General features: G+C 39.1%; 1 protein-coding gene across 2 annotated transcripts in view; it reads right to left on the bottom strand.

The window, feature by feature from the left end:
- col18a1a (collagen type XVIII alpha 1 chain a) overlaps window positions 1–14850 on the bottom strand; it is a 73469-nt gene that overhangs the window by 23487 nt on the left and 35132 nt on the right. For both annotated transcript variants that reach the window (XM_032567897.1, XM_032567896.1), the window contains 3 exons: window positions 3852–4393; window positions 967–1047; window positions 151–222 (listed from right to left, as the gene is read on the bottom strand). In XM_032567897.1, the coding sequence (XP_032423788.1) occupies window positions 151–222; window positions 967–1047; window positions 3852–4393 (695 nt within the window). The remainder of the gene's footprint in view (window positions 1–150; window positions 223–966; window positions 1048–3851; window positions 4394–14850) is intronic.

Genomic DNA, 14850 nt, shown 5'->3' with positions numbered 1-14850 from the left:
TGGGTGAACCGACGGATTTCCCCCTTTGCAGCAAAGTGCTTTCATGTAATCCCTCCTAACATCCGGAGATTAATTTTTAAACTGAATCTTTCAGGATGATAATCAGTTTAAATGAAAAAATAAGAGAGTCAGAAAATCACGTTTTCATACCGTCTGTTGAGGTTTCTCACTGAAAGGTTTTGGCCGTCTGGTTTCTCCGTAGCCACTTCCTTCTCCTGAAGCCTGAAGAGACCAATGAGGAAAAAAAACATCAAGTGTTTTTAATCTAAACATTGAAACTCTGTTAATTTATCATTAAATCACTAAAAAGCAAACTTATAATAGCCGATGCAGATAATTAGTTCAATGTGTTTTCAATTATTTAATGGTTTCTGTTCCTGGGCTTCATCGCTGTGGGCGGGGCTATGAAGTGTGAACTTTGATGGTCGAGTTTGACATGGTGACACTTTTTAATAATTTAATGACATATTTAATTAATTAACTGTCTATTGGGCATTTAATTGTTTAGTTACTTTATGGTACATTTCATTAATATTTTAATGACTTATTTACTGATGAGATTTTGTCCCTTTTGGTCTTCCATAACAATGTGAATAGAAAAACACAATTAAATTTTTCTTGCTTTTAAAATGTATATGATGATCTGAAACATTTTAATATGACAAGAAATATCAAAAACCAAGAAATCATATATAAGTAAAAAAATAATCATTTTAACCCAAGAAAATTAGATGATTCTAAACATTATTGGCAAATATGAAAAGATGAACTGAATAAATCTGAAATGTTGCCACCAAGTTCGGGTTAAGCTGCAGCAGATGGTCGTTTTAACACGATTACATAAACAGATTTCTTTTGAGCAGAAATACTTTCCTTAACCTTGTGAAATAAAATATGTAGCATTCCTGCAGAAAATCAAGCGCATACAGCCGTTGATCTGCAGATATGCGATTATTCGTCGCTCACCATATCGGAGTCGTCGTCCTCCTCGCAGAACCGCGCTGCGGCGCTGGGGTCTCCCACCACCCGCAATTCGCTGATGGCGCCCTGAAACACACACACACACACACACACACCACCGCTGTTTGATCTTCAACGACACGTATAATCACACACACTCCACACGTCCTCCGGACGTATAAACAGGAATGTTTGTCGTTGCCGTGGGTTTCCTGACATTCCCGAGGAATTCCCCCTACATCCGTGGCTCCATTGAATCGTCTGTTTCTGTGTGAAGTTTTGCTATCTGTTCCTCAAACATCCAATCTGCTGGAAGACCTCACACTCGCAGCAGCGGGCAAATCTTCTCTATCAATGAGCCATTAGTCTGAGGAAGAGCTTTTTCTGCAGCCATGTTTGAAGTTGACCGTTTAGGACGTACTGATGTCCAGAGTGAATCATTAAAGGGATTTTAGACGAACTGCGTTTGAACTCTCACCTTTAAAACGTTCAGATGACCAGGCTCCTTTCATCGCACTGCCTCAGATCTTCAACATTCAGATTTATGCCTCATGAAAAGGTTTAAACAGTCAATGTAGCACATTCACTGGTTTTTAATGGAAGTGGCATTTAATATATGTTGTAAACATAAGGATTCAGGCCAAACATAATCCAATTAGGACAAAAAATAAATTTGCACAACTGCCAGATTTGGGAGCCTTTAGAATCAACAAACAAAGTTTAAGCCTCCTTTAAATTGAGGAAATATTCCCACGTTTTCCATTTTAAAACAATCCAGGCTTTTCCAGACTCCCATTTTCACATGTTATTATTTTTGGACCTGTAAATGATAATATGGCATATAATTTGGTGTGACTATTTTTTTTCTATGAAGTTTAGTATGTAATAAAGCAATAATGATATCATCTAACTCCAGGCTGACCTTGATAAATATAAACCATTCATGCTTGGGTGTGTGTGTGTGTGTACATACTTGTTTATGTTGCTTTGCTAGGACCTTGTATTTACATACCTTAAGACACTGCTGCCCAAAGTCGGTCCTGGAGGGCCGGCAACCTGCACGTTATAGTTCTCTCCCTAATGGTAGTAACAACCTTTTCAGCGGGTCAATGTTCTTTTAGGCCTCTAACGAGCCGTCATTTGATCCAGGTGCGATAAACCGGAGCGAGAACTAAAACATGCAGGATGCCGGCCCTCAGGGACCCACTTTGGGCACCACTGCCTTAAGAGGACTGAAGGCCTTACGGGGACCAAAACACGGTCCCTTTTTTATGGTTTTTATGTATGGTGTAAATTAAGTTTCGGTTAAAGTTGGTGTTAAGGTTAAACATAAATACTGTTAGAACAGACTTTGTACCAAAATCACACCACTATGTCAAAAACTATTTTTCCCAGAAAAAGGAAAAAAGAAACAACAAACAGCCTAGTCTTTTTAAAATTTGTATTTTTTTCTCATACTGACCTATACTTTAGCTTTTAGACAGGCTAAAAGCTAATTCTATTTATTTTCATGCCTTTCAAGACAGTGAATGTTTATAGATATTCTAATTAGTCAGGAGAATTAAGCAAGTAATGCATAAACAGCTAATTTTATGCTGTTTTGCAATAAACAGTATAAAATTTGTTTTATGATGTTTTAAAACATATTTTTAAATTGGCACTTAAGAATCTGTCCGGAAAAATTTACCTATGAGAAGCTAAGTGCGCCAAACGGTAGCAACATTTCTAAATGAACAGTTAGCTCCAATATTAGCACATTAGTGGAAGTCTGCCCACTATGCATCTATTTGTTAAACCATCCATCCATTCGTTATACCATTCATCCAACCACTTGTTCAACCAACATCATCTGTCCAACCATTTACTCATCCAACCATTTGGTAAACCATCCATCCATCCATCCATCCATCTCTCTGGGCTCTGTAGGAATATCTGTCTTGAGTATGGAGTCTGGAAAAGTCTTGAATTTTGGCATGAAAAATGTGCAGAAACTTTTACCATAGAATGAAGACATTGAAAACATGTCTGCAAAACCGCTTGGTAAATGCTCACTGAATAATCACTGAGCATCTTTAACTGAAGCAGTGCACCCCAGACTGCTGAGGTCAGCATTTGTAGTTAGAAAATGTCAGCTGAGTCATGGTAATGAGATTAAAACCTGGAGCTTTGAATGGCAGGGGAATACAGGCGCATGTTTGGTGTCAACCTGTTTCAGAATAATGGGTCACATGAGAGTCATCACACTCACATATTTATTATGGCAACAGGAAATGAAAAACGTTCAGTCTCATCACTGCAGGAATGGCATTAGATCCTGTTCCAACTTTGGTCTAGAGCAGCGTTCAGACCGAATGCGATTTGAGCTTCAGGGCGTTGGGTTTACATGCAGTCTTTATGTTGACACATGCATTATGTGCGTATTGAGCATTTGATGAGCATCCGACGCTGGAGTTTTAAAATCTAACTTTTCCCGCCGGATCTGGAGCGTCAAGCAATCAAAAAGACTTCTATGTGACGTAGTGGCCTGTAGGTGGTGTCCTACCAGGAGATGCAGACAGCGATACGTGTTAGCAGGTTGTTAAACTGCAGGTTGAGATGAAAATAATCCTGATAGAAATCCTCAACGGTGCCAAACTAGGTAGTGGAACTCACCAAACTCTCAACACCTCTGAATTTTCTGGTGAATTCAAACACGGTGCAGAGACTCCCAACAATGTACTCTTGATTTCAGTAAATAAAGCCAAGACGCTCTCTCAATATTTCAGCCACCATTGTACAAAGTTACCGGAAGAGGAGATACAATGGCTTAATTCAAGAGGCTCCTGTGTGTGTGCGCGCCATTTGACATGAGTCTTGACCAAAATGTCAAGCATCGGACATGTTTTACCAACCTTAAATTTGTCAGGATGCTCCCCTCCAGCCTGGCCCACGAACACCCCAGACCCCGACTCCAGCTTCAGCTCCCCCGCCGATCGCTCCATCCGCATCACCTGCGGCTCCACGTCACAGTTCAGGTACAGCATGGCCTTGTCGTCCTTCACAGCCACAGCGAAGCGGTTCCAGGCGTTCGTCATGGACGGCACGCGGAACCTGGCCGCCTCTTTGGACTGCCGGGCGCCGACCTGGCTGTAGAACAAAACGACGTTTTGCTCCGATCCCTGAACGGCCGACAGCTTGACGCCAAGGTGCATGATCTGCTGCGAAGAGTCGGTGATGGAGAAGACGATGCCGCCGTCATCGGAGGTGGGCTTCAGGCTGAAGATGAGGGCGAAGTTCCTGTAGAAGGGGTTGGGGAAGTGGGCACGGGCCAGCTGGCCCGTGGCGGACTCTGGCCCGAACAGGTAGGCGGGGCTGTTGTCCGGGCCATCCACCTCCAGGATCTTCTCTGGAGGAGGATCGCCGATCAGCTGCAGCAGCGACACACCGCTGTCTTCTGGAAAACACAAACGGGAAGTCAGTCTGGAGTCTGATCGGACATAATGCAACTTTATACTGCAGATATTATGACTTTATTCTGGATTTATTACAATTTTATTCTGGATTTATTACAATTTTATTCTGTATTATTACAACTTTTTTGGCTACTACATTTTTCTCGTATTGTCACAACTTTGTCTTATGACCATTTTTCTCTTATTATAACTTTTTCTTCATATTACTATATTTTCCTAATCTTGTGGTTTTATTTTCATTATTACCACTTTATTCTAGTAATATAACTTTAATTTTATTATGACTTTGTTCTCATAGTAATGTGGTTTTATTCTCATAACAATATGACTATTCTCTTATTATTAATCTTGTATAATTACGACTTTTTTGTTGCATCACTTTTTTCTAATTTTATTACAATTTTTCTTGGAGTTAGCCCTTTATTCTCATAATATGGCTTTAATATCGTATTAGTGCTATTTTGTTCTCGTATTATGACAGCATTCTTGTGTAACCGCCTTTTTTCTGGTAATTTTATGACTATTCACATATTTCTATGACTTCATTCTCATATGACTTTTTTTGTATTGTTATGATTTTATTCTGGTAATATTGCAACTTTAACCATATGTTATTACTTTTTCTATATTTTTAAAGCTTTATTCTTGTAACATTCTGACTCTAATCTTGTATTATTACAACTTTTTTGTTGTGCTACCTTTTTCAACTGTACAACTTTATTATAATATTCTGACTATAATCTCATATTATGACTTTATCTTCACACGAGTTTTCTCTCATCATTTTGTGACTTGACTGAGACGCCGTTGTCTGGAGAACAGAAACAGGAAGTGAGTTTGTCGGCCCAATCGGACCGGGTTTGGGTTAGAGAGGAGGGCTGCATGGCAGAGTTTGGTGTTAGACCACAAACTGTAAGGCTGCGGGGTTGAGGACGAAACACAAAAGCATCACAAGGAACATTTATTAAAGAGTCACAGACAAATTACTAAACTTATACTTTAGAAAACAAAATACAGAAACGGAGCTGAAATCTAACTGAACAATCAGAAAAGTGGCAAAATTATGTAAAAATGAACACATCCGTCTGGTTTCAAACACCATGAAGATCTGAGTGATTGGGAATTATGAACTGAAGCCACATTTAAATGTATAAAGTTGGACATCTCAACCCAATGTCTTTGGGAAACACCAAGGAAACTGGATTTCACTTCTGTTTGCGAGTGCAACGTAACAAAACACGAAAAAGTTTATTTTCTACTTCAAACGTTTCTGTATTTAAATGTAATGGGTGGGTTTGCCAGAAGTCTGTTTTTAGGTAGAAACTCGCTACATGTTTGTGGCATGACTTTTGAGATAAAAATAAAGACAAGACCAAAAACAAAAGGCCAACTAAATTCTAACTCTGGTTAAGAAGATAAACTTTCCACAGAAAATCTCACTCTAAAAAAATTACAGAAAGGGCCCAATTTGTACCATGTGGGCCACACAAAACTAATTCAGGGGCCACAAACAGTCCACAGACCGCACTTTGAACACCCCTGTTCAAAGTGGATATTTATTCATGATAAATATCCACTATTTATTCTTTTACACCTGGACTCTAAGAGCCATTCCCGACTCATGAAACTGCTGAATAAACTGTTCTCCTTTCTTCTAAAGGACGTTTTTCCCGTACTGAGAGGAAAAGCAGAGAAATGACTGTTTTCGGACCGTTTTCGGCTCTCGTGTGACGTATTTTTGGAGCTTTGAAGACGTGTTTCGGTTTCACCACCTGGAGGGAAATAAGTATCTGTGTCGCTGCGTTCAAAGCCGCCCCGCAGCCACCAGAGCAGGAGTTTGGCGGCTCGGCTGTTGGCTTTGTTCAGACGTAAAACGCTCAGCTGGAGCCCGGATCTTCCTCTCTGCTGTGAAACCGTAAACATCAGCTGCGATCTGTCAGAGGAATAAAGACGCTTTGATTTGAGTCGGAGCTGACAGAGAGGCCAGTCAGGACGGCGATAAAAATCCTTCCCGCTACGCAGATGTTCTCCGCTCCATGTTTGGCTGCTGAGGGAGATGATTGTACTGCATCCCGATTTAAATACAGTAAAAAACATTACAATAAATTCATCTTGTCGCACTGGAAAACATGCTGCAGATCTGAAACAGAGAGCTATGGAGACGTTTTTACCATCGTGGTCGCCATTAATGGTGGAAGAAAGTCTTTGGTCACTGTCCAGCATTCTTTGTCCCAGTAGGTTTAAGCTTTATAAATATCGCCGTGACCTTAAAAATCATCCTGGCGCATTAGGGCCAGGCTAAGAAAATAAAGTCACATTATGAGAGTCGGAAAAATACGAGAAATGTTGTACAACAGTAATTATATTATCTAAATAATATAAAGTTGTAAAATTAACTGAAAAAAGTCGAAATAATAAAGTTGTACAACTATAAGTATATTATAATATTGAATTTTTAATATTACCAAAAAACGTAGAAAAATATAACGAAGTTGTATGACAATAAAGTTGTACAACTTATTGTATTAGTATGACTTTATTCTAGTAATATAACAGTTATATTATCTGGAAAAAGTCATGACACAAGAATTAAGTCGTATGACAGTAAATTTATAATATTCCCTAAATAATACAAGAATATTTTAAAATTGTGCTATGAAAAAATCTGTCAAGACAAATTTTCGAATTCTGTGGAATTTAATTTGGAGTTAAATTCCACAGAGAAATCCACGAATAGCTGGAGGTTCACGGCACTGATGGACTAAACTGGTGTATTCATGTTTAAATCTTCCACCAAACTGTAAATGTGCAGAAGCCAAGCCACAGTTTTCTCTGTTTTGTGTTTTTAACGACCACTGACATTAAATGTATTATTTCTTATCAGAATTTTATCATCATGACTCGAGAGCCTAATCAGATCATGTTGTATATTTATGTTTTAGAAATGGTGATATTTTTACACTTCTACTGAAATCTGAAATACATTTATTTTAATTCAACAACTAAACATAGGAAAAATGAAAATGTAAATAGAGAAGCAGAAAATGAAGTAATTACAAGATCAACCAAGAGTTGGTGGATGCAGCTTTGGTGCTGGCTTGCTGATACGCCATATTGCTAATTATCAACATCTCATCTTGACAAACGCCTTGTAAAAATATCCACTTGAGTTGTTCGAATGCAGTCCAGGTTAAGAGGCATTCAGGTACACCTCGCCTGCTGCATGAATGGCAGCCAACGATAAACAGTCATTTGCAGCGAGCAGAGCAGATGTTTGCTTAGATAAACTCAGAATGGGAGACCTGCAGAGTCCCACACGTCCTCACACGTCTCAGCCCGGCTTCCCATGAGCTCATTCATGACAGACGTTTGGAAAACTGCAAAAACTGATTGTAGTTCGGCTCTTAAACGCAGCGCTTCGTCAAAAACGCAGAACATCCAAAACTTTTCATGCTTTGGGTAATCCAGAGGATTCCTGTCTCCTCTCTCCCGACTCTTTCTTCTACAGTTCACACTTGTAATTAACTTTAATACTTCTACCAAAACATCATATTTGCATCTTGTTGGAAACTTTCTAAACCTGTCATTAGAGGCAGCATCGCTCCTACAGAACAGATGTGCTCTCCTTTTACATGCAGGCTGGCAAAAAGAGACGAAATGTTTCCATGAATCTGTAATTCTCGTAAATTTTCCAGATGCTGCAATTAGAAAATTTCGACCAGTTTGCACAAGAATTTGCAACAGAATCTGGTGCGCTGAGCGTGCAAAACCGCTAGCGACACAAAAGCTTTCATCATTAGCATTTTAAGTGCAATCTGAATTCAGGTCCCCATAATGGCCGCTGTCGAACAATGGCAGCTTCAAGGTCAGTTGAGCACCAAAAATAAAAGAGCTGCTGATGAAAGGAGCTGCTGGGTTTATGGTGACAGTTTGTCTTGTCAGGCTGGCCGCCTACCAACCAGGAAAGCAGCTCTTTGTCTCTAAGCGGCATTCCAGCACGGGGCGCCGCTGGTCGCGATGTCCCGTCGGCGAAGCGGCCCATACGTTGGGACACCATGTGCGCCGCTTTGGGAAATCAGGTCTGGTGGTAAGCTAGCGGGATTTCGGCCGGCTGGCAGGAGAAAAGACCTCAGTGTTTTATTTAAGAGCTTAACGTTACGTTCAAACATTCAAGTCCGACACATATCCGACTTTTTAAAGGCAATCTGAGCGGTTCAATTCTGATCTTTTCACCAAAAACAGAAAAAAATCCATGTTGAAAGATTATGTCCTATTTGTAAAACCAATACCGAAGTATAGATTCACAAGATCCACAATGTTTCTCTTTTTATTTCATTATTTTTTGTGCAGAAGTTATAGCATTACCACTTCATTCTTATATTACGACATTACTCTGGTATTATTACAATCTTCATTCATGAATTATTACTTTACTCTTGTATTATAACTTTGTCTCCAATTATGACTATTTCCACAATATTATGAGTTTATTCTTGCATTTTATTGAGTTTATTGTCGCACAACTTTATTCTCATAATGAGAATATGAGACACACTAACAATGCAAGAATAATTGTATTATTAGTGGTATAACTATTCTCGTCATATTAGTGTTTTATTATGAATGGTTGTGCATACAAAGATTTTTTTAATCTTACATCAAAATGTAAAACTTTTTTTGTAGTTTTAGATTAGTTCCTGTTCTTACTGTTGTTCTCTCAGCAAATTGCTCTTTTTCTGTAAACTCGAGTTAATGATTAATCGATTACTACATTAGTTGACGGTTATTTCATTAATCGATTAATCACATTTAATCCGATTAATCATTTCAGCCATAATCACATCTCTAGTATGTAGTTCTCTAAACTACATACAGCAAAACTTCCCAGTCCATTTAATGTCATTTCAATACATTTGTCAAATCAAAAAAGAAAACAAAAGTTGGATCTACATGTAGAAAGGAGAATCTACTTCTAAAAATTTTTCCTATAATCCATGTATTTCCTTAAATATATGTAGTTTTGAAGTTAAAAGTGAAAATGCTGGATATAATTGGAAACTCAACGAGAGCCAAGTCAGAGTGAATCCCTGCCAAGAACCACCATGAACTACTCAACTCAGACGAACCATCATGCAACTAATCAGTCGGATCACTAAAAACATATGAAACAAAGACTATAGACGCAACCCGAATATGTCAATTAAGGATGGTTTCCCCCTCAGGACATCGTCTCAAACCCTCTGGGATAAATTGCAGTTGACCTTTAGACCCTGATATGAATGACTGCTCATCTTTCAAGGAAGAGGCCGGTAACCATGGAAAAACATAATTAAAGGAGTTGTTGAGCCCTAACAATCCTGATCCCCGACGGTGATGGGATCACGCCTGATGGGAGTCGCACTGAAAAGTCCACGACTGCCTCACAGTATCCTGAAAATACACGGTTCCTGGTCACGGCTCGGCAAGCCGGCCAGGAGAGAAACGGATCGTCATAATCAGGATGAAGATGGAAGGTCAGGCAACGCCTCAGCAGGCGGACACCATGAAGGAGTCATGAGACTAATAACAAAGGGTGAGAGGGAAAGATTAACAAACTATTGTAGCAGATTTTCTTCAGTTTTTACTGAAATCCAAGTAAAATAGCTTAATATTCCTCAGAGGTTAGACGCTTCAGAACCTCCCACAGTTAACAAAAATCACGCGCACCTCCTCTTTGGATTAACGGTTTATTAAGGTTTTCTCCCAGCTCACAGTTCGGTAGACTCTCTTCAACTGGGGGCCAAAGTTGAAGCATTTGTTACATTTCCAGCTGCTGTGGTTCTTTCTCAATGCACTGGGTCAAACCAACCAAACCCTTTGAAAAACCTGTTCCCCTCCTCACCTGTGGGGGCGCTGCACCAAGAACCACTGAATAAAATGAAACAAAGCCCATTTTTGTTTACACTTCTTTACGAAATGTAAACAAAAATGGAGTGGTGTCAGATTTTAGCGTTTGGAGGATTTCTCTTTTGTCTTTGGCTCAAGATCATGAGCCATTTCTGCTACTAACGCTAGGCTAACATGTTTATTTTGGTTGTAATTACCCAGAATGCCCTGCACTGTAGTTCACTTCCTGCTTTTGGATCAGTCTCTGGTCCGCTTGGCATTCACACAATGCATTCAAAATGAAGCAGAGTTCACTTTAACTGAACCAAGACCAAAGTTTTTAGGCGGACCAGAGTTTGATTTTTTGGTCCGATTATGTGTTCACACCTCCCTAAACGAACCAGACTTTCTACACAAACGAACTGGAGTTGGATTAAAGTGGATTAAACCAGGCTGCTGTGAATGCACTTTAGGTTTAGCTGAAGGATTTAGAGTAAATAGACAACTTAGGTAAAAATAATAATTCAACAAGAAATACCATCAAATGCAGCCTGTTTTAGTTCTGGAGTTTTACACAGATTCTTTAGATTCCTCAATCTAACCTCAAGTGAGACTCCAGTCAACAAAGATGAGGAGGAAAAGCTCTAATTTACAACAGAATGGCTGAAAAAGTAATTCACCATGACATAAGATACAAATGAAGTCCGGTAGAAAACCTTTGCTGGAAGTTACTGCTGCTGAAGGACATTCGACAAACTCCATTTTGTTTAATAAATAAAAAATGAAAACAGTTTTAAAATCCATGTAAGCGTTGGATCAGTTGTTAAAACTTAAAATTAGGAAAGGATGCAACTCTTCCTGCAGTGACTGTTTCCTAGACACATTAGTTTTAATTTGACCATCCAACACCAAATCAAAACTCGCACAAAGTGGTGTGCTAATCGGCTAATAGCAGAGCTAAAGTTTTAGCTTATCACTGCAGCACTTTTGCTAACTTTGAAAACGTTTTCCTCACCTGGCGTCCCACAAATTAACTTTTCCTGATAAATTGTAAAGCACAAATTTTGTTGCCCATTTCAACTTTCAGTTGAATAAAGTTCAACATCTGAGTTGAAGTTTTGGTCATCGACTGTTACGAATACTTTAAGTAGCTAGACGCTCATTTTGACATTCTCATTTTTTTATGTAGCAATCCTGTTTCTTCTTCTCGCGTTCTTTCGCTTTTTTCCTCCCCGTAACTTTTATTTGAAAGAAGAAACATACAGGAACAAAATAAAACTTGTTCTAAACATGGATACAATATTTAATATCTAAGGACATTACAAAGTATGTAAATTAGAAGGTGTAAATTATACTGTAGCTCCAGTCTTTCAATGGCAGATATAATTTCAAATGAAGTTAGCGCTTTAACATTAGCTTCTGTAAAATACTGTTGGTGTAGCTTGTTGACATTAACAGAACAAATGTGTAGGATAATGTTTAAGGGTTAGCATAGCTAACTTTTTAGCTAGCAGAATCCACAACTGCCATTAGCTTTCTGTGAAAGTATTGTTTGTGTAGCACATTAACGTTAGCTAACCCTGAGTGTTTAGTGTTTATTTCTAAATGATTTTAGCTGTAAAACACTTGGTTTGATCCACAGTGACTAAAAGCAGCAGGCTAACATGTAACAGAACATGTTAGCCTGCTGCTAACAGAACATGAGCTGCCAATCTCTGCAGTTTTGTGATTCTTAATCTCTTTCCTTCCTGAAACTCTTTCACACCAACTCAAATATGTCTTGAAGCTGACATCTCTGGTGGTCATGGGACCAGAAACACGATGTCCACTCATAGCTGTCAGTGAAGCTTGGTGTCTAAAAGATAACACTGCTGTAAAAAGACCATCTTCAGTTCCCGCTGATATGGAAGATAGGCAGAGCAAGAACCGACTTCCCACATAAAGTCGGAAGTGTCAAAGTATGGTTTTATAGTTTGACACAAAACTATAAAACCATGGATCCTCTCACATTAATCACTTATGGACTAAACAACTGAGCCAGTCTCTCCGTACTCATGAGAAACATGGTAATATTGGGGATTATATGACTGATCTGATCCTATCTGCTACTTTATGATGTTTTCATCCAGAAATGCAGCAGAAAAAAGAAGCTGTTAATCTGGATTACAGCTGGTTCTTGACATTTCATCCCTGGTACGCAGGAAAATGTGTCAAGGTTTGGTAATTTGGGGAAATTCAGGGTTCAACACAACAAATCCATTCTAACTTTGTACCCTTTACCAGGTTCTAACATATAAAGCTAACCTGTCAAAAAAATCCAAAGTGGTCAATATTCTGAACAAATAATTTTAGTAATCGATTATTCTGTTGATTATTTTGCCTATTAGTCCGATTACAAAAATCCCAATAAAGCTTATTTTTCAAAATATTAAAAATACACAAACATTTATTTAATTAAATTCCTTTTTTAAGTAAGACAATTTTATTCCCAAAAATGCAATAATATAGCATTTTATTAGTGAAAGCTTGTTTGACTTAACATCTACAGTTTAAGGCTGAACTGGAGATTACTTTTTTTTATTAATTGATTAATAATTGGATAGCAAAAGGTGATAAATAGGAGACTCTTTGCAGACAAAAAGGGTTTTTTAGTATTAAATGCAAATTGTATATATTGTTTGAACAGTTTTGGCTTAAATACTGCTCTGAGTATGTTGCCTTTTTTGAGTCTGTGTTCTCCAGGTTAACGATTAATCTGATTGATCATTTCAAAACACTAATTTAAATGTCTAATAGTTAATTGAAGAATGCTTAACAGTCGATAACCAAAACAACAAACGTCTAATTTAATTCAACTGAAAGTTTACAAAACAGCTGGAAACATTAGTTTAGGAGGAGCTAAGTGTGCTAAATGCTTTCAAAGTTAGCAAAAGTGCTAAACAAAAATTGCAAAAGCAGCTTCAGGTTTTGCTGCTTCTTGTGTGAAATGACATATGAATGATGTGGTTGTGTTGTTTAACCACCATATGGCTGCAACAAACCAGAAAACCCTAATCTAGAAGCGAACACCAACATATGCTTCCTTAAAGCATTAAATGTGTTAAAGTTGAGACAGATTAGATTTTTGCGGCATGTTGAGGAAATCACAAGCACATCGGAGAAAAACATAAACATGCAACAAAAGTAGTTGGGATCCAAACTTGTTAGGCTGCAGCCAGAATATCCCAAAGGTTAATTCATCAAATGTTGACGCTGTTAATATCTCAGGGTGGGGATGAGGTACTGGGAAGAAGAGGATTCTCAAACCAGTTCAAAATGAACCCAAACATAATGTTCATTTTGAGCCAGTGGTTACCTTTCTGGTTACAAACTGACAAGCACTGAAACCCATCATCCTCCTCATCTGGCAGAGCCTGGCACTCCACAGGGAGGCGACCCTCATCCAGGAGCACCCAGCAACTGTCCCGCAACACTTCGCAGAAACGCCGGCAAGGCAACGCGGGTGGCGCGGCTGCCGGGCCACACTCCGGCACCAAGAGGAGGCAGAGAAACCACTCCATGGCGTGGTGGCAGCGCGACCGCAGCAGCGGCGCCCACTCTTCCAGGAGCGCCCGGACTTCCCCCAGGCTGCTGTGGTTGAAGTAATTGGGCACCGTAAAGTTTTCCCCCATCATGGAGGAGCAGAAAGGTAGAGGGGAATCTAGCTTCAAGCATTGTGAGGAATGAGTTGCAGTTGAGGATTCTGCTGGTGCCTCAACACCTACGACTGCCTGGCTAAGCTGTTGTTCCCCTATTGATGGTTGAGCAGCATCTGAAACATGTGGAGTTGGAGCTAAGTCAAGTTTATTAGCATAGCAAATGAGCAACAAGGCAGTTCAAAGTGCTTCACATCATAAAAACATCATTCAGTCACCAACAAGCAAACTTATCAAGCAAATATACATCAAATATGTTGGTCGATGTTTTAAAGTGTATTTTCTCAGCGGTGAAAATACTGTTGCAGTAATTAATGCCATTAAACATAAACGCCTGGATGAGTTTCTCTAATGTTTCAACCTCCTTCTTCACAATATGTAAACAAAACTAACGAGACATTAGTCCTCTTGAAATGTTTTTCAGGTGATAGGAGACCGACTTTGGAACCATCTTTATGTGGCTCTGAATGTTCAGGTCAGATTTTGGGTCTGATCTCTAGTTTCTAGCTGTAGTAACTGAAGATGGGCTGACTCTAGATCCAAATATAATAACCTCAGTTTTGTTTCTGTTTAGCTGGAGAAGCACTAAAGCGAACTCTTGACTGGACGTTTCATGCTGAGCAGCTGTGGTGGATACATCGGTGCCTGCTGTGTATCTCTGGTTGTGTGATATGAGTTGCTTCTGTTGAGGAAAACGTCTGGTGGGTTAATGGATGCTGACTTGTTACTAGAGGCTAAAATGAAGTCGAAGTCGGTCTGTAAAATGTTTTCACCAAAAGAGTCTGTTTTCTTTGTTTTGGGGTTTCAAGAGGAGAAGAAGGACTCAAGACTAAATTGCTGAACATTCCTAGTGAATCTTCCTTAGGAAACTTCTGGTT

This window comes from Xiphophorus hellerii, chromosome 7, assembly GCF_003331165.1.
Source record: "Xiphophorus hellerii strain 12219 chromosome 7, Xiphophorus_hellerii-4.1, whole genome shotgun sequence".
Taxonomy (NCBI): domain Eukaryota; kingdom Metazoa; phylum Chordata; class Actinopteri; order Cyprinodontiformes; family Poeciliidae; genus Xiphophorus; species Xiphophorus hellerii.
This window is presented reverse-complemented; position numbering and strand designations above follow the sequence as displayed.